The sequence below is a fragment of the Thamnophis sirtalis genome, unplaced genomic scaffold (genome assembly GCF_051295495.1).
Source record: "Thamnophis sirtalis isolate CommonGarterSnake01/CBP01778 unplaced genomic scaffold, rThaSir2_p1.2 scaffold_8, whole genome shotgun sequence".
Taxonomy (NCBI): domain Eukaryota; kingdom Metazoa; phylum Chordata; class Lepidosauria; order Squamata; family Natricidae; genus Thamnophis; species Thamnophis sirtalis.
Genome location: NW_028261388.1, coordinates 68,935,692 through 68,960,233, shown reverse-complemented (window position 1 = coordinate 68,960,233; position 24,542 = coordinate 68,935,692). Strand labels below are relative to the sequence as shown.

Genomic DNA, 24,542 nt, shown 5'->3' with positions numbered 1-24,542 from the left:
GAGGTAGATGTTTCCAGGTGTATTTATCCATGTGCTGGAGAAGGAAATCGCTGACAATCTGCAGCATCTAAGACTTTGTTTCTGCTGCCACAGCACTTGATCAATCTAATTCTCATCAATTACTTTAACTACAGAGCTTTCCGAAAGGAAAAAAAGTTTTTGCACTCTGCAAACCTCCCAAAAATGGCCTGTTTTTCGCAAAAACGGGTCCGTTTTTTTCAAAAAAGGCATGAATAGCCCGGTGTGTGTGTGTGTTGCAGAATGCTTCTAAGGAGGTGGAGAACCCCAAAATGAGCAAAAAACAGCCCATATTTCACAAAAACGGGCCCATTTTTTGTCAAAAAATTGCATGCATAGCCTTATGGAGGTTTATAGAGTGCTGCTGGGGACTGGGGGGGGGGCGGCCTGTTTTCTGCTCATTTCTGCCCTCCCCAGCCCCCAGGAGCTCTCTGAAAGCCCCCATAAGGGTATGCACAGCCATTTTGGTGAAGGGGCGGGGCTTCAGGAGGCAAAAAAAATGCTGTATTCAGTGTATAAGACCCACCCAGATATTCAGCTTCTTTTTTGAGGAAAAAGGGTGCGTCTTATACTCTGAAAAATACAGTACATTGATTAGAAAAATATTTAGGGGCCCAATTTTTTAAGTCAATGACCTGCACTAAAGAGTCACAATGAATGAATGAATGAATGCTTGGATGGATAGATGGATGGAAATCAGGTACAGAATTTGGAGGAAATAAGAATATTGACCTTTCCAAGAGCTTGTCTGCTTTTCTGGTTGTATGTTGCAGAGAGAAAAAAAATGTACAGAAGTTGTCCAGTTCCAAGAGTTCTAAATCAAACTTGTACAGATAAAATTGGGCTCACTTTATTTAGCTTGCCAGTCTGCTATGTTCCAAGATAGTAACTGTGCAGCAAGGTAAAACGATAAAGGTCATAATTGGAGTTAGCCACATTGTTGATTTGGAGGCATCTGATATAGCTACTGGTAACACTGAACTAGCTAATTGACAAACTACTTAAATGTGAGCTTGATGGGCTGCCTATCTAAGTGACTAGCTGGTTTGAGACCTTTAATTTAATAAGTTGATCAACAGCAACTCATCTGACTTGAAGCAAATATGAAAGGTTGGGCTCCTATGATCACTACTTGGCAGAAAAATTGTATTAATATTGTATGAAGAAGGGAAAAATACATAATACACTGATCGAATAGTTAATTTTGTGTATTTTGCCACTGTAAAAGAGTAATCTCTTTGAAAATCTATAATTCTTTATACATATAGAAATTATCAAAAGACGGTATAATGGAAAATCAGATATTAAAACCATATTAAAAATAAAGTTAAAGGTTTTCCCTATCCAGTCATGTCTGACTCTACAGGGCAGTGCTCATCTCTGTTTCTTAAGTGAGGGAGCCAACATTTTCCAAAGAAATTTCTGTGGCCATGTGACTAACACTACTATATGACAAAGGTGCATGACACTGTTACCTTCCCACAAAGTGGTACCTATTAATCTACTTGCATTTGCATTCTTTCAAATTACTAAGTAGGCAGGAACTGAGGCAAGTAGTGGGAACTCACCCCATCATCACACAGTGCTTGGTCTTGAACCGCACCGTCCAGAAATTCCTCTTACTCAAAGCCACATTAGATAAAACATGGATATTAAAACAAAATGCAAAATACTTTGGCAAGGGCGGATGCCAACTTGAAAATAAAAAGGAATTTCCTGACAATGAGAACTATTAAGCAGTATAACAGCTTCCCTCCTGGAGCTGAGGGTGCTCTATTGCTGGAGGTATGGAGGAATAGATTTGACATCCCTTTGTCCAAGATTTATTTATTTGTTTGTCAAACATGTACAAGTATAGGTATGAACATAAACATGAACAAAGGAAGTAAATACAGATAAATGGCGACAGTCAGACAGGGACAGTAGGCACACTGGTGCGCTTATGCACACCTCCTTTACGGATCTCTTAAGAATGGAATGAGGTCAACTGTAGACAGTTTGAAACTGAAGCTGTGAGGATTTGAGGTGATCACAACGGAGAACATTCCAGGCGTTGACCACTCTGTTGCTGAAGTCATATTTTCTGCAATAGAGTTTGAAGCACTTTACCATGAGTTTGTATCGATTGTTTTCCCGTGTGTTATTGTGGTTGAAGCTGAAGAAGTTGTTGACAGGCAAAATGATATAGCAGACAATTTTGTGTACTATGCTTAGATCGAACCAATAAAGAAGATGATACGAAAACTCCTGCCTTGGGATTGAATTAGAAGACCTCCAAGGTCCCTCCCAATCCTGTGATTCTAAATTAGATTTTCAGATTATTATTTTTAGATTATAACACAATACAGTCCATTTCAGACAACTGAAAACAATGGGGAAAAGAGAAAATTTGAACATTGTGACAGTTTAAATGATTATAAGTTGAAGTATACAAAGCAAAACATATCACATATTAAAACAGGAGAATATGTAAAGAGCATAAAAAGGGAAAAAATATGAATCAGTTTATGAAAAGCAAATTATCAAGATTGCTAGACAACTTTCTCACAGCAATATTGGCTGCAAGAAATAAGGTAACTATTTTAGAACATGGGACTTCTTCCCAAACATTTTTGAAGTTTGAATACAGTAGCTCTAATTATTAATTATTAATCTAATAAATTGTTCATACAGAAATATATTATACACAATTGACGACGAGTGGCAAACCATAGTAGCTAGTGGTAACAAATTCAATTTTAGGGCAACACAGTTCATCAGTTGTCTAAGTCTGGTCAAATACGTTGCTTTATGTGGATTGCTGTTGAAATTATTATGTCAGTAACATGTGGCAAGCAAAAAAGGAATATATTTCTATGATTATTCAATTCATCATTTAAAAATGTACTCAATGGGAGACTCATTTAGACACCAAATTAGATATTTTAGAAATCTGCTTTTCATCTATCTATGATTTCAGAGCTCCATACAATGGACAAGAAATAAAAAAATAACAAGGACAGTATTTTATATTTATTTCTATCTTTTATGTACCTCTGAGCTTCTGATGTTTTATTATTCCTCGCGTTGCTCAAAATTACTCAAAAGGTTTGAAGCCAATTCAGTATTCCCTCAGTGGCATCATAGTCACATCTTTGAAGAATGGATGACATCATAAAAGTTGCAGATAATTACACATCTTATTCCTGTCCATACTAATAAAAGTACTAGCCAATAAATATATGCAGTCACATTAGGAAAATTAACTTACTCTTTTTAATGACTGTTTGCTATATAATAAACCTCTTATATTTGGTTTGATTTTTATATGTATGGTCAGGAATGTACGGAAGCACTGCATGGATCTGTGCATGAAGACTGGATAATTATTAGAAATTTGTCACGAACACAGAAGGAAAGTCTGTTTGTCCATTTTGAAATTCAATCACAAGAGGTCGCTGTTTCCTAAGAAAACTCTCTAAGTGAAACTGAAAATGCAGAGCCCCTCCCTTAAAGGGACAGACATTCCAGCCAGCCAGATCCACAAGGGAAATATCGAACAACAGAAAAATCTCAACAAGCCAAGATTCAACCTATGAACCAGTATGGCTGGGGTAGGTGGGCTCTGCTCCTGACACCCTTAAGGCAAGATATTTAGAGAAAAAAAGAAGAGCTTGCTGGTGTTGTGTCTGCAATGCTTACCTGGCCGAAGGGGCTGCTGCAGCTGCTTCTGCTCCACACCGCCTGGAAAATGGGGAGCGGCCAGCTCCATTATTCTGTGCTGGAGGAATCCCAGCACGGCACCTTTGTGGGCCGCATCTCCCAGGATTTGGGGTTGGAGGTGAGCGAGCTGGTGCCTCGGATGTTCCGGATGCTGTCCAAAGGAGAGAAGGACTATTTTGAGGTAAACCTGCAGAATGGGATCTTGTTTGTTAATTCCCGGATAGACAGGGAGGAGCTGTGTGCCAAGAATGCAGACTGTGTCCTTCATCTGGAGGTGATTGTGGAGAAACCTCTGAGGTTCTTCCATGTGGAGGTTGAAATCAAAGACATTAATGACAATGCTCCCGTCTTCTCTGCCAGGGAACAGATCCTGAGCATATCAGAAGTCATAACGTCTGGCACCCACTTCCTATTAGAAGGAGCATCTGATGCAGATATTGGTACTAATGCTGTGTTAACTTACAAGCTCAGTCCAAACAACCATTTTGCTCTTGATACAGGAAATGATGAAGATGAGAGTAAATCTGTAGTTCTTGTATTGAAGGTTCCTCTTGACAGAGAGGAGAGCCCTGTGCATCATTTAGTTCTGACAGCCACTGATGGGGGTGAACCAAAACTCACAGGAACTGTTCAGCTAGTCATCAATGTGCTGGATGTCAATGACAATCCTCCTGTGTTTAACCAATCGGTTTACAGGGTAAAGTTGCTAGAAAATACAGTCAGTGGGTCATTAGTTATTAATCTAAATGCTACTGACTTAGATGAGGGGATTAATAGGGAAATCTCTTATTCTTTTCATGATAGTGTAGCTGCACAAGTCACAAAGTTATTTAGTATAAATTCTGATACAGGGGAAATTAGAGCAATTGGAAAATTAGATTACGAAGAAAGCAAGTTCTATGAACTTCCAATTGTAGCAGAAGATAAAGGCAGCTCTCCATTATCAATGCATTGTAAAGTTCTCATTGAAGTTTTAGACATGAACGACAACATTCCAGAATTATCTGTGAATTCTCTCTCTGTGCCATTGCCAGAGGACTCCCCTCCAGGGACTGTGGTAGCCATCCTCAGTGCATCTGATAGGGATTCTGGCACCAATGGGCAAATAAACTGTTTCCTCTGGCCCACTGGAGTACCCTTCAAACTCGAATCCACATTCAAGAATTACTACTCCCTAATTGTTGATGCAGTCCTAGATCGAGAGCAGGTGATTGAGTACAGGATGGTTGTGACAGTGGAAGATCAAGGTATTCCACCACTGTCTTCCAGTCTCACCCTCTTAGTGCCTTTGAGTGACATAAATGATAATGCTCCAGCTTTCCCACAGTCTTTCTACACAGTCTTCGTGAAGGAGAACAATCCCCCTGGTGCTCACATCTTCACAATATCTGCCTTGGACCCAGACATAGCCGAGAATGGTCTGATCACCTATTGGATAGATGAGAAGCTCTGGCCATTGTCAAGCTACATCTCTGTACATTCAGAGAGTGGAAAACTCTATGCTTTGCAGTCCTTGGACTATGAGGAGTTGAAACTGCTGGAGTTCCAGGTGAGAGCCAAAGATGCTGGAATCCCCTCCTTATGTGGCAATGCAACTGTTCAAGTCTTTGTGATGGATGAGAATGACAATGCACCTGCTGTGTCAAGATCATCAGAAGAGAACCTGATTATTTTAGTGGTCCCCGTGATCCCTGGGCATATTGTAGGCAAGATCCATGCCTTGGATGCAGATTCTGGATACAATGCATGGCTAAGATATGAACTGGTTGAAGAAAGCAATGGTCCATGGACTGTAGGGCAGTATAATGGTGAGGTGAGTACGAAATATTCTCTGGATGATTCAGAAGGCAGCAAAATCCAGAGTGTGTTGGTTCTTGTGAAGGACCATGGAAAACCTCAACTGTCAGCCACCGCCACCTTGAGTGTTTCACTTGTGACAAGTGGTCAAACAATCAAAACGGATATTAAGCTTCAAAGGTCAGGGGAGAGCTTTGTTCCCCTGGTGGACTCGATCAACGTCTATCTGATCATTGCCATCTGCTCTGTTTCCAGCCTCTTCCTGCTGGCCACTCTCATCTACGTGGCCCTGCGTTGCCATTGTAAGATAAAGGAACCCATGGTTTATGGCCCTGGTATGGCCACCCTGGTGTGTGCCAGTGAAGTGGGCAGCTGGTCCTATTCCAATCGGCACAGCCATATCCTGGCAGGTGTGAGCGCAGAGGCTGGTGCCAAGAGCGATCTCATGATTTTCAGTCCCAATATTCCTGTGTTTGCAGATAATGGGGAACTTATCAATGGGGTGGATGTGCCCCCAGATTCTGCTAAAAAGGTGAGTCCAACTCTTGGAGTCCCAGTCATCCACTCAGTATCTCATTTCTATACTTATAATTTTGAATTAGTTTTGGGGCAATTCTTTTTTTGAATTGTTAGACTTAGACACCGATGGTAAATAAACTGAATTTCAAATCATTAATACTTTTTTAAGATGAAATATTTTTTGAATTTGAGAAACTATTGAAAAGTGCAAAGAAAGTTTGTAGTTTACAGTAAGTAAATTTGTCTTATAATGAAAGTAAACGTAAGTAGGCTCTTCCCCTGATGTTATCATTTTGGCCTGCCAAGCTTTTCTTAATCTTTGTCTTGTTTACAGAAGGACATTAATGAATGATTTTTCTTTTGTTGATTGTTTTATTATTTGATGGATCAGTTCTCAATGTGATGCCTCTTTTTGTGAAAATATTTGTGTCTGCTGCATAGTAGAGGGGATTGGAAGAGGGAAATCCTTGCAACCTTCAACAAAATAAGATTTGGGAATCTAAGGTTTGGGCATTCTGACATTGAGATCCTTAGCAGTGTTTCCCAACCTTGTCAAGTTGTAGATGTGTGGTCCTGAGCTTCCAGAATTCTCAGCAAAGGGCAGCTGGCAGGGAATTCTGAGTCTGCAATCCTACATAGCTGAAAATTATGTAGCTCAAGGAATTTCTCTTGTATTCTGAGAAGCTCATAGAGTGGTAAATGCTAACGATCTGCTTGGATTTTTCAAGAACATGTTAATTGGAAACTTTATTTGTTAATAAGACAATTTTCTCAGTTTAGATGTGCTTTACCAGTCCTTTAATTCTGTGAGGTATTTTTATCTTTGCAATCTCTTTTATAAACCTGGGATGTCTTGGTGGTCCCCCATCTTTGTATTCACAGTTCAACTTTCTTGAGATCAGCCAAAGTCAGCTGGGTGTTGCATCAACTTACTGAAATTGTAGAAATTATATGAGTATCTTACATACTGATTTCACCAAGGCATTTGACAAAATACACTGTGACTTTCTGATTAATAAACTTGTTAAATGTGAATTTGATACCTTGCCAATTCAATGAATCTATAACTGACTTGAAATGTATATTCAAAGCATGATCATCAAAAGCTCATCAAACTGTAGGCAAGTATGAACAGTAAAACTTCTGTGGCTTATACTTGGCAATAGATCCCAAGTCTCCCAACTTTACATCACTAAATTTGTTTCCCTTTAGCCAGGGAAGGAAGGAGAGAGGGAGATCATCATAAATATAATATTGACCTGCCTTTACAAATAAATATGATAGATCCATATTTCAATATGATGATGAATTTATCTTTCCTACATAATTCTAGCCATCTTTAGGCCACATTATTTTTTCCAAAGCTATTGTATTATACATACAGACATTAAACCAAAATGCAATAATAGTGGGGTAAGCTCAAATCATGTGTACTTTGGTACCAAGCTATATATGATTGTTCATTCTTCCCTACAATGGAGTCATAAAAAAGGCCAAAAGTGATGGATGATATAGTGCCGTTTATTGTGCCCCTTATGTTGGATGGCACTCAGCAAACTACTTAGCTAGTTGAGTAGATGTCAACTAGATGTCAGGACCAAACTTAACAAGGAATTTCAAGGAACCTTTAGAAGAGACCAGAAGCAGTATTACAAGATCTGTGAGAACATATAAATGGAAACAGACATGGAAAAAAAATATCTTTCAAAAAGTCTCCAAACTCAAAAGGAGGTTCCAATCTTGAATTGTACTAATGGGGAGATAGTAACTGATTCACTCAATCAAAAGTTAAAGAAATCATAGCAGTGTGTTTTCCGCTGTTTTGAGGAAGCTTCACTGGATCCATCTGTACTCAACCATTTTGGGCCAGTTTTCCAAGAGAAGGATGAGAAGGTGGTAGTGCTACAATTCTAGACAACCAAAGGATCCTTAAAGTCAACATTCATCTTAACCTTGTCATACCATAAGTAGGCATGTCATCCAAACCTTAATTCATGGCCCTTTAATTCAAATAATCTTTTATTTGGAGAGTCACCTATTTTTATAAGAATCAAAGTAAGAATCAAAGTACAATTTCAAATTGGGTCAGCCTAAACCTCTTCTTTCTTTGGCATCTTGCAGTAATTTATATCTAACTATTAGTTTTTTCCTTTGTCATATGAATGCAGAAATATCTTTTTGCCACTGTTTAAATGGAGTGATGCATGACAATATTGGTAAAATCTGAAATAAAAATAATATCTTTGGTAAGACATCAGTAAGAATTATCACATCTTAATAAGGCCTTTTTAATATAATTCCATACAAGTACAAAATTGTTTTGAAACAGTTTGGTGTTTGTATTTGTCAATGTAACCTAATTGAATTTAGACTTTTTCTCCATCTTAAAACTTGAATCTTTTGTAAAATATTTCATGTTCTTGAGAAGCCATATTCTTAACAAGCATTTTTGTTTTCTGATTATTTATTTTGAAGCCTCCTAAACCTCCAAAGTCATTAGCTTCTTCATCAAGTGTTTTGAGGTCTTGCGAGAATCTGTAACTAAGTCATCAGTGAAAGCTCTTCATTTATAAATTTCTTTTCTGATTTTTATGCCGTTTATGCATTTATCCTCTCAGACACCATTATTCAAAACGTCCAACACTTACATAAATAACAGTGGAGATAGAGGACATCCTTGTCTCATATTCTTTTGAATATCATATGTTATAGTTAAATCTCCATTAATGATAACATTTGCTTGCTATGATGATTATATTATCTTAACCCCTTGGATAAATTTCTCTCCAAAATCCATATCTTCCAAAACTTTAAACATAAAGTCCCAATTTAAGTTATCAAAAGCTTTCTCTGCAACCAAAAATATTAGAGCTGCTTGCTTTTCATTATGAAATTGTAAATATTCAACAACATTCAAAACTCACCAACTCACCCACTCACCCACTCACCAACTCATTGTTTCTCAATTGTCTTTCTGGCAAAAAAAAGAGTCAGATTGACCTTTACATCTTGTAGTACACAATCCATTGTATCCTTAATACAATCCATTATATACTTTATGAGTTATAGGAGTTTCCCCTCAAAATATTTGTTATACTGATCTGTGAGGCCATCTGGACCTGGAATTTTACCTGTTTTCCTTTTTAATAGCTTCCGATTTTTCAAAGGTAGTTTCTGGAATCACACTTGAACTCTTTTCTTGAACTCTCACTACATTTTGCTAGCATCAATCATAGCATCCTTCTGGCCTGCCTGAAGGGATTGGAGCTGGGAGGTACAAGTTGCAAGGGTCTCCTCCTTTCCCTGAAGTTGGGTTCAGTTGGTGTGGACAAGAGAGGTGAAATTGAATCTGAAGCCTTTGGTTGATTGGGTACCTCAGAACTCTGCTGTATACTCTTTTCCCTTTGGTTTACCATCTACATGAAGGCACTGGGTGAAGGAAGTATGCAGTGGGGTACACCAAGGCTCTGTTTTAGGCCCAATACTCTTCAATATCATCATCAATGATGTGGATGAGGAATAGATGGGGGAACTCATCAGGTTTGCCTGAAGCCACTCAACTCCATTTGTTTGAAATCAAGTGTACTTTTACTAATTATAAACGAACAGTAGCAAAGCTAAGCTGAGTCTGTTTAATTAGGCGCAAAAGCGAATAATATCATGTACAATTCAATCCCCTCCCCTTGGCACCCCAGTCCATAGTCTGATCAGGACAAGGAAGAAAGAATGGAGCTACCAGAAGAAACAGAGGGGAAAGTGGTGAGAAATCAGCAAGAAGAAGATAACAAAGAGATGTTGGCAAAACGAATAGAGATTAAGGAAATAAAAAAGGAGGGAAATAATGCAAAAGATTTAAAAAGGGAATGGGAGAAACAGGAAGAGATCTGAGGAAAAGAGATAGGAAGTGGAATGGATAGTTCTGGAATTAGAGAGTGGGAAAGGATAGAGTTGGGAGGAAAAGTTAGATTGCATAGTCTATTAATATATATATTAATCTAAAAAGGTGTATTAATAATAGAATTATATGGATTGAAGAATTGGATAGAATATGAATAGAAATACCCTAAATGTATGAATGATCATGATTGATACTAAAACTGTATAAGGAGTTATTGAAAAATGGAAGAATGAAGGATGATTTAACTAAGGAAATATGAACAACAAAATAGGTGGAAAAGATGTCTTTGAATATTATAATGATATGAAAGGGGAGAGTTAAAATAGGGATAGAAAATAGTGGGGGAAAATAATAATTATATATTAATATATACAAAAGGACAGAAAAATGGTTCAAAAAGGAAGGTTGATAATAAAAGACATGTATATAAATAATATGAAACAATAGAAATGAAATGTAATATTTAGGAATAATAAGACTATGTTTATGTGTGCTGAAATGTATATTACCCAATTACCACACCATTCACACAATGATACGTATAAAGAATATAAGAAAATAAAAATTTGATTTAAAAAAAGAATCAAGATCAAGTAAACTGTTAATATCATTTTATAATGCTTTGGTAAGACCACACTTGGAATAAAGCATCCAGTTTGGGTCGACACAATCTAAAAAAGATGTTGAGACTCTAGAAAGAGTGCAGAGAACAGCAACAAAGATGATTAGGGGACTGGAGGCTAAAACATATAAAGAACATTTGCTAAAATTGGGTATGTCTAGTTTAATGAAAAGAAGGACTAGGATGACATGATAGCAGTCTAATATCTCAGGGATTGCCACAAAGAAGAGGGAGTCAAGCTTTTTTTCAAAGCATCTGAAGACAGGACAAGAAACAGTGGATGGAAACTAATCAAGGAGAGAAGCAACCTACATTGTATGCACAATTATTAGGCAAGTGAGTATTTTAACAATATCATCATTTTATGTCAATTTTTCATCTCCAAGCTGTGTAAATTTGAATGCTTAGTGGATATAAGCATATCAGGTGAAGTATATTTGTGTAATGAGGGACAGTGTTGCCTAAGGAGATCAACCTCCTATATCAAGGTGTGCATAATTATTAGGCAACTTTGAGCCAAAAAGATTTAACTGACTCTGAAAAGTAAAAAACCTTAAAAGTCTTTCAGAGGGATTCAGCACTCCTGAAATTTGCTAAGATTTTGGGGCATGATCACAGAACCATCAAATGTTTTGTTGCAAATAGTCAACAGGCTCGCAAGAAACATGCTAAGAAAAAAAGGCATGCATTAACTGCCAAAGAATTGAATCAAACGTGAAGCTACTGGGACCCATTATCCTCCAGTGCTGTCATATTCCAGAACTGCAACCCACTTGGAGTGCCCAGAAATACGAAGTGTTCAGTTCTCAGAGAGATAGCCAAGGTAAAGAACACTGAAACTTGACCACCACTGAACAAGACATATAAATTGAAATTGCAAGGCTGGGCCAAGAAATATCTGAAGACAGATTTTTCAAAGGTTTTATGGACTGATGAGATTAGAATGCCTAAGACTTCCCCCACCAACACTGAAGCGGCAAGTCACTAGAATATAAATTGACAGCAAACAGCACTGATTACTAGCACTGATGATGTTATCTAGTTAGGGTATGGGTACATATGCAAGAAAACAAGCTCAGTGAGCTCCAAGGACATCGTTTCAACCCTGAGCTACAAATATTTTCCTTTATTGTTTTAGTTATATGCCCCTACGTCCATTTTTTTATATTTGATTTTTTTACCCTTAGTTTGTCAAAGAGCTCTTTGTGCAACCATACTAGTCTTTTATGGTGTCTTTTGTTTTTCTTTCTCTGGGGTGGTGTTTTTGCTTGGCCTTTCATTAACTCAAGGTTTCCCAGGCAAAGAACAGCGTTTCCCTGTTTTTTTCTTTTAGGATGTCCATCCAGGGAATTATTTCTAGTCTCTTAACTTGTTGAAGTTATCTCTTTTACAGTCTAGAACAGTAGTCTCACTTGATTCATTTCCTTGTACAGCAGTTGCATTATGGTGAATTCAAGTATGATATGTAGCTCTCCCCTAAAAGTTATTATAACTTCTATTCCCTCAACCATACGGTCCCTATTAGTAAAAATTAAGGCCAGTATAACTGTCCCTTTAGTTCCCTCTTCTACCTTTTTATGACAAATTTGTCAGCTAGGCACACTTGGAAACTGTTTAATCTCCCACTCCCTGCAGAATTTCTTTCCCAATTAATGTCAGGGTAGTTAAAATCCCCCATTACTATAGTGGTGTGTTTCCTGCATACTTCAGCTAACCAATTAGTTTAAACAGAATTGCTCATGTATTTCCTCTAGTTGGTTGGCTGGCCTCTAGTACATATCTATATCAAAGTCACTTTTTGGTCCTCCTCCTCTCCCTTCCCCCCTCCCACATTTCTGTTTCTTTTGAGCAATTTATATACTTCTAATTGTGTATTCCAATCATGGTTGTATCCCACCAAGTTTCAGTAATAGTTACAATTTCATCTTTGCCTTCACATACTAGGATTTCAAGCTCTCCCTGTTTGTTCCCTATTGTATGGGCATTGGTATATAGGCATTTGAGCCCTTTATGGTTGACCCCAGTGTTGATACTCTTCTTGGATTTTTTGTCCCCTGAGTGACATGTTGCCATCAGGCCTTCTCTAGGCTATATTTTTCCTTGTTGTTGTTTCTTCTTTGCTGTGTTTTGTTTAAACATAGACTTTTGAATTCCTCATTTTCATGGATGAGACTCCAAGTGGCTAGATGTGCCTCTAGACTCTACACTTTCTCCTCTAGCAATCCCATCAGATTACATTGGACTCAGGTATACTTTGAGGTATAATCCTCCACAGGCAGGAATATAAACACACCATACATATTGCAGGTCTTCTGCTTTCATAGCATTGAAATACCATTATGAGTTTCTTTAGAATTAATGTTCCAATGCTTGTGATGTTGATCAAAGGTCTGCTTCAAATGGTTTGCAACTACTTCAATTCCCGCCCCCCCCTCCTCCGTCTATCTGGTGCTCATCTATTGGGAACAATGGGAGAGATGGCCAGAGAACCAGACAAATATCCATTCCATTATAATGCATTTCCATGGAAGCACCAAGGGATCAATATGAGATCTAAATTAATATAATAGTTAAAGAACAAAAGCAGGAAAGCTACACATCGGAGATACATGAAGGCTTCAAGCAAACACTTGAAATCTTAAGGAAATAATATCACAGAGGCTCAGTGAAGAATAGAAGTCTGTTTGTCCATTTTGAATTTTGATCACAAGAGGTCGCTGTTTCCTAAGGAAACTCTCTAAGTGAAACTGAAAATGCAGAGCCCCTCCCTTAAAGGGACAGACATTCCTGACAGCCAGATCCACAAGGGAAATATCGAACAACAGAAAAATCTCAACAAGCCAAGATTCAACCTCTAAACCAGTATGGCTGGGGTAGGTGGGCTCTGCTCCTGACACCCTTAAGGCAAGATATTTAGAGAAAAAGAGAAGAGCTTGCTGGTGTTGTCCCTGTGTCTGCAATGCTTACCTGGCCGAAGGGGCTGCTGCAGCTGCTTCTGCTCCACACCGCCTGGAAAATGGGGAGCGGCCAGCTCCATTATTCTGTGCTGGAGGAATCCCAGCACGGCACTTTTGTGGGCCGCATCTCCCAGGATTTGGGGTTGGAGGTGAGTGAGCTGGTGCCTCGGATGTTCCGGATGCTGTCCAAAGGAGAGAAGGACTATTTTGAGGTAAACCTGCAGAATGGGATCTTGTTTGTAAATTCCCGGATAGACAGGGAGGAGCTGTGTGCCAAGAATGCAGACTGTGTCCTTCATCTGGAGGTGATTGTGGAGAAACCTCTGAGGTTCTTTCATGTGGAGGTTGAAATCAAAGACATTAATGATAATGCTCCCATCTTCTCTACCATGGAAAAGATCCTGAGCATATCAGAACTGATAACAGGTACTCGATTCTCCTTAGAGAGAGCATCTGATGCAGATATTGGTACGAATGCTCTGTTAACTTACAAGCTCAGCCCAAGCAACCATTTTATTCTTGATTCAGGAAATGACGAAGATGAGAGTAAATCTGTAGTTCTTGTACTGAAGGTTCCTCTTGACAGAGAGGAGAGCCCTGTGCATCATTTAGTTCTGACAGCAACTGATAGGGGTGAACCAAAACTCACAGGAACTGTTCAGCTAGTCATCAATGTGTTGGATGTCAATGACAATACTCCTGTGTTTAACCAATCTGTTTACAGGATAAAGTTGTTAGAAAATACAGCTAGTGGGTCATTAGTTATTGCTCTGAATGCAACAGACTTAGATGAAGGGATCAATAGAGAAATCTCTTATTTTTTTAGCAATGAAGTTCCTTTACATGTCACAAAGCTCTTTAGTATAAATTCTGATACTGGGGAAATCAGAGTGATTGGAAAATTGGACTATGAAGATATTAATTGCTATGAACTTCCAATTGTTGCAGAAGATAAAGGCAGTTCTTCATTATCAGGACATTGTGAAGTTTTTGTTGATGTATTGGACATGAATGATAATATTCCAGAAGTATTTGTGAATTCTCTCACTGTGCCATTGCCAGAGGATTCCACTCCAGGGACTGTGGTAGCCATCCTCAGTGCTTCAGACAAGGATTCTGGAATCAATGGACAAGTAACCTGTGTACTACAACCCTCTGAGTTGCCTTTCAAAATAGAGTCCACATTCAAGAATTACTACTCCCTGATTGTTGGAGCACCTTTGGATAGGGAGCAGGTGGCTGAATACAAGATAGTTGTGACAGTGGAAGATCAAGGCATTCCACCACTGTCTTCTAGCATCACCCTGTTAGTTCCTATTAGTGACATTAATGATAATGCTCCAGCTTTCAATCAACCCTCCTACATAGTCTTTGTGAAGGAGAACAATCCCCCTGGTGCTCACATCTTCACAATATCTGCTGCAGATCCAGACATAGCTGAGAATGGTCTGATTACCTATTGGATAGATGAGAAGCTCTGGCCATTGTCAAGCTACATCTCTGTACATTCAGAGAGTGGAAAACTTTATGCTTTGCAGTCCTTGGACTATGAGGAGTTGAAAGTGCTGGAGTTCCAGGTGAGAGCCAAGGATGCTGGAATGCCCACCTTGTGTGGCAATACAACTCTTCATGTCTTTGTGATGGATGAGAATGACAACGCACCTGTTGTGTCAGGATCATCAGAAGAGAACCTGATTCTTTTAATGGTCCCTGTGATCCCTGGGCATATTGTAGGCAAGATCCATGCCTTGGATGCGGATTCTGGATACAATGCATGGCTAAGATATGAACTGGTTGAAGAAAGTCATAGTCCATGGACTGTGGGGCAATATAGTGGTGAGGTGAGTACCAAATATTCTCTGGATGAATCAGAAGGCAGCAAAATCCAGAGTGTTTTGGTTCTTGTGAAGGACCATGGAAAACCTCAACTGTCAGCCACAGCTACCCTGAGTGTTTCACTTGTAACAAGTGGTCAGACAATCAAAACAGATATTAAGCTCCCCAGGTCAGGGGAGAGCTTTGTGCCCCTGGTGGATTCAATCAACATCTATCTGATCATTGCCATCTGCTCTGTTTCCAGCCTCTTCTTGCTGGCCATTCTTATCTATGTGGCCCTGCGATGCCAGTCCAAGTCAAAGGAATCCATGGTTTATGGCCCTGGCATGGCCACCCTGGTGTGTGCAAGCGAAGTGGGCAGCTGGTCCTATTCCAATCGGCACAGCCACATCCTGGCAGGTGTGAGTGCAGAGGCTGGTGCCAAGAGTGACCTTATGATTTTCAGTCCCAACATTCCTGTTTTTGCAAATAATGGGGAACTTAGGAATGGGACAGGATTGATCCCGGATTCAGCTAAAGAGGTGAGTTTCTGGTTTTGAAGTTGATAGTCATTCAAAATTGTATTTTTGCTTTATCACTTTAGGATCAGTTTTGATATTTATCTATCTACCATATATTCAGAAAGTATTCAGATCTCCTTCACTTTTGTCAATTTTCTTATGCTGCAGCCTGATTCTACAGTTGTTGACATTGTTTTTTGTTATAACAAAAATTTGTCATAACAAATTTGATAAAAGTGAAGGGGGTCAGGATACTTTCAGAATTCTCTCTCTCTCTCTCCCCTCCTTCCATCTCTCCCTCCCTTCCTCCCTCCCTCCATCTATATCTGTATCTGTATCTGTATCTGTATCTGTATCTCTCTCTCTCTCTCTCTCTCTCTCTACATACATATCTATATCTATATCTATATCTATATCTATGTCTATGTCTATGTCTATGTCTATGTCTATGTCTATGTCTATGTCTATGTCTATGTCTATGTCTCTCTCTCTCTCTCTCTCTCTCTCTCTCTCTCTCTCTCTCTCTCTCTCTTTCTTTCTTTCTTCTTTCTTTCTTTATAGATTTTCACAGGTACAGGTATGCAGGTCTTGGCGTATTTGGGTCTTTTCCCATGCAAGAGTGAGAGTATCTTGGTGATGTTTCGATGAGGTCCCACTCGCCATCTTCAGGCTGGTGCCTTCGGCTTCATGTTTGTGCGAGCAAAGCCTGATTGGACCTCTCGTCTTTCTATAAATATTGGTGGGGGTATATGGAGTGCTGGCTTTGTTGCTGTAAGTGAATTGGTTGGCTGTGTTGTAACATCTTGATTAGTTGATGGAGTTGATGTTTGCAGATTAGTCAGCTGTTTCTTAACATCCTGTGTGGCTGAGGTACTGACTGTGTGCCTATTGTTCTTTTGTGTTGTAACGACCTGGGTAATGGGCTGTGTGATGACATCCTGAGCTCTATTGTAGTGATATCCTGAGTCCTGTGCTTCAACCTCCTGGGGGTTGGCTGCGTTGTAACATCCTGAGCCTTTGCATTGTAACCTCCTGAGTTCTGTGATGTAATGTCCTGAGCAGATGGCTGTGGTGTAACATCCCAGGCTTTGGTTTGGCTCCAAGTTTGTGGTCTGGCCATGTGTTCATGGCGTGTGTCAGTTTGCTTTATGTGGGGGTCGAAGGGGGGGTGCAGCAGTTGGTGATGCCGCCGTGGTTTGGCTTCTGGCTTCTGGATGGTGGTTATTTTCCACCATATTTTCCTTTATTGTTTTAGTTATATGCGCCTACATCTATTTTTTTATATTTGATTTTTTTTACCCTTAGTTTGTCAAAGAGCTCTTTGTGCAACCATACTAGTCTTTTATGGTGTCTTTTGTTTTTCTTTCTCTGGGGTGGTGTTTTTGCTTGGCCTTTCATTAACTCAAGGTTTCCCAGGCAGGGAACAGCGTTTCCCTGTTTTTTTCTTTTAGGATTTCCATCCAGGGAATTATTTCTAGTCTCTTAGCTTGTTGAAGTTATCTCTTTTACAGTCTAAAACAGTAGTCTCACTTGATTCATTTCCTTGTACAGCAGTTGCATTATGGTGAATTCAAGTATGATATGTAGCTCTCCCCTAAAAGTTATTATAACTTCCATTCCCTCAACCATACGGTCCCTATTAGTAAAAATTAAGGCCAGTATAACTGTCCCTTTAGTTCCTTCTTCTACCTTTTTATGACAAATTTGTCAGCTAGGCACACTTGGAAACTGTTTAATCTCCCACTCTGCAGAATTTCTTTCCAAATTAATGTCAGGGTAGTTAAAATCCCCCATTACTATAGTGGTGTGTTTCCTGCATACTTCAGCTAACCAATTAGCTTAAACAGAATTGCTCACGTATTTCCTCTAGTTGGTTGGCTGGCCTCTAGTACATATCTATATCAAAGTCAATTTTGGTCCTCCTCCTCTCCCTTCCCCCCTCCCACATTTCTGTTTCTTTTGAGCAATTTATATACTTCTAATTGTGTATTCCAATCATGGTTGTATCCCACCAAGTTTCAGTAATAGTTACAATTTCATCTTTGCCTTCACATACTAGGATTTCAAGCTCTCCCTGTTTGTTCCCTATTGTATGAGCCTTTATGGTTGACCCCAGTGTTGATACTCTTCTTGGATTTTTTGTCCTCTGTGTGACATGTTGCCATCAGGCCTTCTCTAGGCTATATTTTTCCTTGTTTTGTTTCTTTGCTGTGTTTTGTTAAAATATAGACTTTTGAATTCCTCATTTTCATGGATGAGACTCCAAGTGGCTAGATGTGCCTCTAGACTCTACACTTTCTCCTCTAGCAATCCCATCAGATTACATTGGACTCAGGTATACTTTGAGGTATAATCCTCCACAGGCAGGAATATAAACACACCATACATATTGCAGGTCTTCTGCTTTCATAGCATTGAAATACCGTTATGAGTTTCTTTAGAATTAATGTTCCAATGCTTGTGATGTTGATCAAAGGTCTGCTTCAAATGGTTTGCAACTACTTCAATTCCCGCCCCCCCCTCCTCCGTCTATCTGGTGCTCATCTATTGGGAACAATGGGAGAGATGGCCAGAGAACCAGACAAATATCCATTCCATTATAATGCATTTCCATGGAAGCACAAAGGGATCAATATGAGATCTAAATTAATAGAATAGTTAAAGAACAAAAGAAGGAAAACTACAAATCGGAGATACATGAAGGCTTCAAGCAAGCCCTTGAAATCTTAAGGAAATAATATCACAGAGGCTCAATGAAGAATAGAAGTCTGTTTGTCCATTTTGAATTTTGATCACAAGAGGTCGCTGTTTCCTAAGGAAACTCTCTAAATGAAACTGAAAATGCAGAGCCCCTCCCTTAAAGGGACAGACATTCCTGACAGCAAGATCCACAAGGAAAATATCGAACAACAGAAAAATCTCAACAAGCCAAGATTCAACCTATAAACCAGTATGGCTGGGGTAGGTGGGCTCTGCTCCTGACATCTTTAAGGCAAGATATTTAGAGAAAGAAGAGCTTGCTGGTGTTGTGTCTGCAATGCTTACCTGGCCGAAGGGGCTGCTGCAGCTGCTTCTGCTCCACACCGCCTGGAAAATGGGGAGCGGCCAGCTCCATTATTCTGTGCTGGAGGAATCCCAGCACGGCACCTTTGTGGGCCGCATCTCCCAGGATTTGGGGTTGGAGGTGAGCGAGCTGGTGCCTCGGATGTTCCGGATGCTGTCCAAAGGAGAGAAGGACTATTTTGAGGTAAACCTGCAGAATGGGATCTTGTTTGTTAATTCCCGGATAGACAGGGAGGAGCTGTGTGCCAAGAATGCAGACTGTGTCCTTCATCTGGAGGTGATTGTGGAGAAACCTCTGTGGTTCTTCCATGTGGAGGTTGAAATCAAAGACATTAATGACAATGCTCCCATCTTCTCAGTCAGGGAACAGATCCTGAGCATAGCAGAATTGACAACAGCATCTGGTACCCGATTCCCATTAGAGAGAGCCTCTGATGCAGATATTGGCACTAATGCTCTGTTAACTTACAAGCTCAGCCCAAGCAACCATTTTATTCTTGATTCAGGAAATGATGAAGATGAGAGTAAATCTGTAGTTCTTGTACTGAAGGTTCCTCTTGACAGAGAGGAGAGCCCTGTGCATCATTTAGTTCTGACAGCCACTGATGGGGGTGAACCAAAACTCACAGGAACTGTTCAGCTAGTCATCAATGTGTTGGATGTCAATGACAATACTCCTGTGTTTAACCAATCTGTTTACAGGATAAAGTTGTTAGAAAGTATAGCTAGTGGGTCATTAGTTATTGCTCTGAATGCAACAGACTTAGATGAAGGGATCAATAGAGAAATCTCCTATTTTTTTAGTAATAGCCTCCCTCTAGCTGTCACAAAGCTGTTTAGTATAAATTCTGATACTGGGATAATCAGAGTGATTGGAAAATTGGACTATGAAGATATTAATTGCTATGAACTTCCAATTGTTGCAGAAGATAAAGGCAGTTCTTCATTATCAGGACATTGTGAAGTTTTTGTTGATGTATTGGACATGAATGATAATATTCCAGAATTATCTGTGAATTCTCTCTCTGTGCCATTGCCAGAGGATTCCACTCCAGGGACTGTGGTAGCCATCCTCAGTGCTTCAGACAAGGATTCTGGAATCAATGGACAAGTAACCTGTGTACTACAACCCTCTGAGCTTCCTTTTCAAATAGAGTCCACATTCAAGAATTACTACTCCCTGATTGTTGGAGCACCTTTGGATAGGGAGCAGGTGGCTGAGTACAGGATAGTTGTGACAGTGGAAGATCAAGGCGTTCCACCACTGTCTTCCAGTCTCACCCTCTTAGTGCCTCTGAGTGACATAAATGATAATGCTCCAGCTTTCACACAGTCATTCTACACAGTCTTCGTAAAAGAGAACAACCCCCCTGGTGCTCACATCTTCACAATATCTGCCTCAGACTCAGACATAGCTGAGAATGGTCTGATCACCTATTGGATAGATGAGAAGCTCTGGCCATTGTCAAGCTACATCTCTGTACATTCAGAGAGTGGAAAACTTTATGCTTTGCAGTCCTTGGACTATGAGGAGTTGAAACTGCTGGAGTTCCAGGTAAGAGCCAAGGATGCTGGAATCCCCTCCTTATGTGGCAATGCAACTGTTCAAGTCTTTGTGATGGATGAGAATGACAATGCACCTGCTGTGTCAAGATCATCAGAAGAGAACCTGATTCTTCTAGTGGTCCCCGTGATCCCTGGGCATATTGTAGGCAAGATTCATGCCTTGGATGCGGATTCTGGATACAATGCATGGCTAAGGTATGAATTGGTTGAAGAAAGCAATGGTCCATGGACTGTAGGGCAGTATAGCGGTGAGGTGAGTACGAAATATTCTCTGGATGAATCAGAAGGCAGCAAAATCCAGAGTTTGTTGGTTCTTGTGAAGGACCATGGAAAACCTCAACTGTCAGCCACAGCCACCTTGAGTGTTTCACTTGTGACAAGTGGTCAGACAATCAAAACGGATATTAACCTCCCCAGGTCAGGGGAGAGCTTTGTGCCCCTGGTGGATTCAATCAACATCTATCTGATCATTGCCATCTGCTCTGTTTCCAGCCTCTTCTTGCTGGCCATTCTTATCTATGTGGCTCTGCGATGCCAGTGCAAGTCAAAGGAATCCATGGTTTATGGCCCTGGCATGGCCACCCTGGTGTGCGCAAGCGAAGTGGGCAGCTGGTCCTATTCCAATCGGCACAGCCACATCCTGGCAGGTGTGAGTGCAGAGGCTGGTGCCAAGAGTGACCTTATGATTTTCAGTCCCAACATTCCTGTTTTTGCAAATAATGGTGAACTTAGGAATGGGACAGAATTGATCCCAGATTCAGCTAAAGAGGTGAGTTTCTGCTTTTGAAGTTGATAGTCATTCAAAATTGTATTTTTGCTTTATCACTTTAGGATCAGTTTTGATATTTATCTATCTACCATATATTCAGAAAGTATTCAGATCCACTTCACTTTTGTCAATTTTCTTATGCTGCAGCCTGATTCTACAGTTGTTGACATTCTTTTTTGTCATAACAAAAATTTGTCATAACAAATTTGATAAAAGTGAAGGGGGTCAGGATACTTTCAGAATTCTCTCTCTCCCCCCTCCTTCCATCCCTCCCTCCCTCCCTTCCTCCGTCCCTCCCACCATCTATCTCTATCTCTATCTCTATCTCTATCTCTATCTCATCTATCTATCTATCTATCTATCTATCTATCTATCTATCTATCTATCTATCTATCTATCTACATACATATTTATATCTATGTCTATGTCTATGTCTCTCTCTCTCTCTCTCTCTCTCTTTCTTTCTTTCTTTCTTCTTTCTTTCTTTATAGATTTTCACGGGTACAGGTATGCAGGTCTTGGCTTATTTGGGTCTTTTCCCATGCAAGAGTGAGAGTATCTTGGCGATGTTTCGATGAGGTCCCACTCGCCATCTTCAGGCTGGTGCCTTCGGCTTCATGTTTGTGCGAGCAAAGCCTGATTGGACCTCTTGTCTTTCTATAAATATTGGTTTGTGTGTGTGGAATGCTGGCTTTGTTGCTGTAAGTGAATTGGTTGGCTGTGTTGTAACATCTTGATTAGTTGATGGAGTTGATGTTTGCAGATTAGTCAGCTGTTTCTTAACATCCTGTGTGGCTGAGGTACTGACTGTGTGCCTATTGTTCTTTTGTGTTGTAACGACCTGGGTAATGGGCTGTGTGATGACATCCTGAGCTCTATTGTAGTGATATCCTGAGTCCTGTGCTTCAACCTCCTGGGGATTGGCTGCATTGTAACATCCTGAGCCTTTGCATTGTAACCTCCTGAGTTCTGTGATGTAATGTCCTGAGCAGATGGCTGTGGTGTAACATCCCAGGCTTTGGTTTGGCTCCAAGTTTGCAGTCTTCATGTGTTCATGGCGTGTGTCAGTTTGCTTTATGTGGGGGTCGAAGGGGGGTGCAGCAGTTGGTGATGCCGCCATGGTTTGGCTTCTGGCTTCTGGATGGTGGTTATTTTCCACCATATTTTCCTTTATTGTTTTAGTTATATGCGCCTACATCTATTTTTTCATATTTGATTTTTTTTACCCTTAGTTTGTCAAAGAGCTCTTTGTGCAACATCTTTTATGGTGTCTTTTGTTTTTCTTTCTCTGGGGTGGTGTTTTTGCTTGGCCTTTCATTAACTCAAAGTTTCCCAGGCAGGGAACAGCGTTTCCCTGTTTTTTTCTTTTAGGATGTCCATCCAGGGAATTATTTCTAGTCTCTTAGCTTGTTGAAGTTATCTCTTTTACAGTCTAAAACAGTAGTCTCACTTGATTCATTTCCTTGTACAGCAGTTGCATTATGGTGAATTCAAGTATGATATGTAGCTCTCCCCTAAAAGTTATTATAACTTCCATTCCCTCAACCATACGGTCCCTATTAGTAAAAATTAAGGCCAGTATAACTGTCCCTTTAGTTCCCTCTTCTACCTTTTTATGACAAATTTGTCAGCTAGGCACACTTGGAAACTGTTTAATCTCCCACTCCCTGCAGAATTTCTTTCCCAATTAATGTCAGGGTAGTTAAAATCCCCCATTACTATAGTGGTGTGTTTCCTGCATACTTCAGCTAACCAATTAGCTTAAACAGAATTGCTCATGTATTTCCTCTAGTTGGTTGGCTGGCCTCTAGTACATATCTATAGCAAAGTCAATTTTGGTCCTCCTCCTCTCCCTTCCCCCCTCCCACATTTCTGTTTCTTTTGAGCAATTTATATACTTCTAATTGTGTATTCCAATCATGGTTGTATCCCACCAAGTTTCAGTAATAGTTACAATCACTGTTCCCTCTAAGGTGCGCGGCTGCGCGGCCGCGCACGTGGCAAGAAACCCCCGCGCAGCAGTTTCTAACTGCTGCACAGAGATTTCTAACTGCTGCGCAGAGATTTCTATCAAAGCAAACGTGGGGAAGTCCTTTGCAGGCAGCTAGAATTGACCGCCCGCAAAGGACTTCCCCAGACTGGGAGAGATATTTAAAAAAAACGGCGATCCTTCTAGCTCGCTTTGTTGCTTGGTTTGCTGCAGCCCTGGGGAGCCATGGAGAGGGCGAGTCAGAGGCAGCCCAGCACCTGGCGTCCCCCCCCACTCGGTGGCACCGAGATGGCTCTCTTGGACGCCTGACCTGCCGGTATCTCCCCCCCCGCTTTCCGCCTTCCGGAAGCCCATCGCTTCAGACGCTTCAGGCTCTTTTCTTTCCTCCCATCCCTTGCCCTGCTTTCTGCTCGAAACAGAATCTGCTGCTGTCTCCTCCTCCCCCAACAGCACTGCCGGATTTGCCGCCCAATGCTGCGGCTGAGGTGAAGCCGCTAAAGCTCCCACCAGCACCCCTGCTTAGGTGAGGTGTTCCGGAGGGGGAGGCAGGCACCGCCGCCGCTGCCATGGGCGGGGGTGCCAGCGGGAGCTTTGGCGGCTTCACCTCAGCTGCAGCGCCGGGTAGCAAATGTGGTGCTGCTGTTGGAGGAAGAGGAGGCGGCGGCAGCAGTTATTCTGGTGGGGGGGGGGGTCGTCACAGCAGTGATAAGGCCATAGATCAGTCATTTTTAGATGCAGGATATTTTCATACAGTAATGTAGAAAAAGCAATGCTGTCTGCCAAAATGCTGTCACTTAATGAATATGTATAAACATATCAGTGAAAAGTGGGTGAACGAAAGGCAGTAAAAATAGGAAATGTTTGCTGAAAGCAATGCAAACAGAAATGCCTTCTTGTTAAATTCTTCGAATACAAATTTTAAAGATTGTCTTAAATTTCATTATTTTTTTTATTCCAAAAATTAAGTTAGCCTCAAGGAATTTCATTCCCAAGAAAATGAACACAGAAATGAATGTAAAAAGAAACTATTAAAAAAACCCTGTTCATTAATTATATAAAGCACTATTTTACTTACACTATTTTCTCCAACTACCATTTCAAATTATTCACCCTTCGAAGTTCCTATGTTTCCCTCTCTCCATGTGTGTGTGTGTGTGTGTGTGTGTGTGTGTGTGTGTGTGTGTGTGTTTTTAAAATGCAGGAATAAAAATGCTCCTAACACACCACAACTTTAAAGGCTATTTTTTGTTTCAAATGCCAGACTTTCTGAGCCAACATTTTGGTTGCTAAGCAGGAGCGTTGTTA

General features: G+C 40.4%; 1 protein-coding gene across 1 annotated transcript in view; it reads left to right on the top strand.

Moving 5' to 3' along the window:
• Window positions 1-3,475: 3,475 nt before the first annotated feature.
• LOC148044476 (uncharacterized) overlaps window positions 3,476-24,542 on the top strand; it is a 242,191-nt gene continuing 221,124 nt past the window's right edge. Inside the window, exons 1-3 of the mRNA XM_087722137.1 lie at window positions 3,476-6,118; window positions 13,474-15,870; window positions 18,842-21,251. Of these exons, the coding sequence (XP_087578263.1) occupies window positions 3,692-6,118; window positions 13,474-15,870; window positions 18,842-21,251 (7,234 nt within the window). The 5' untranslated portion in view covers window positions 3,476-3,691. The remainder of the gene's footprint in view (window positions 6,119-13,473; window positions 15,871-18,841; window positions 21,252-24,542) is intronic.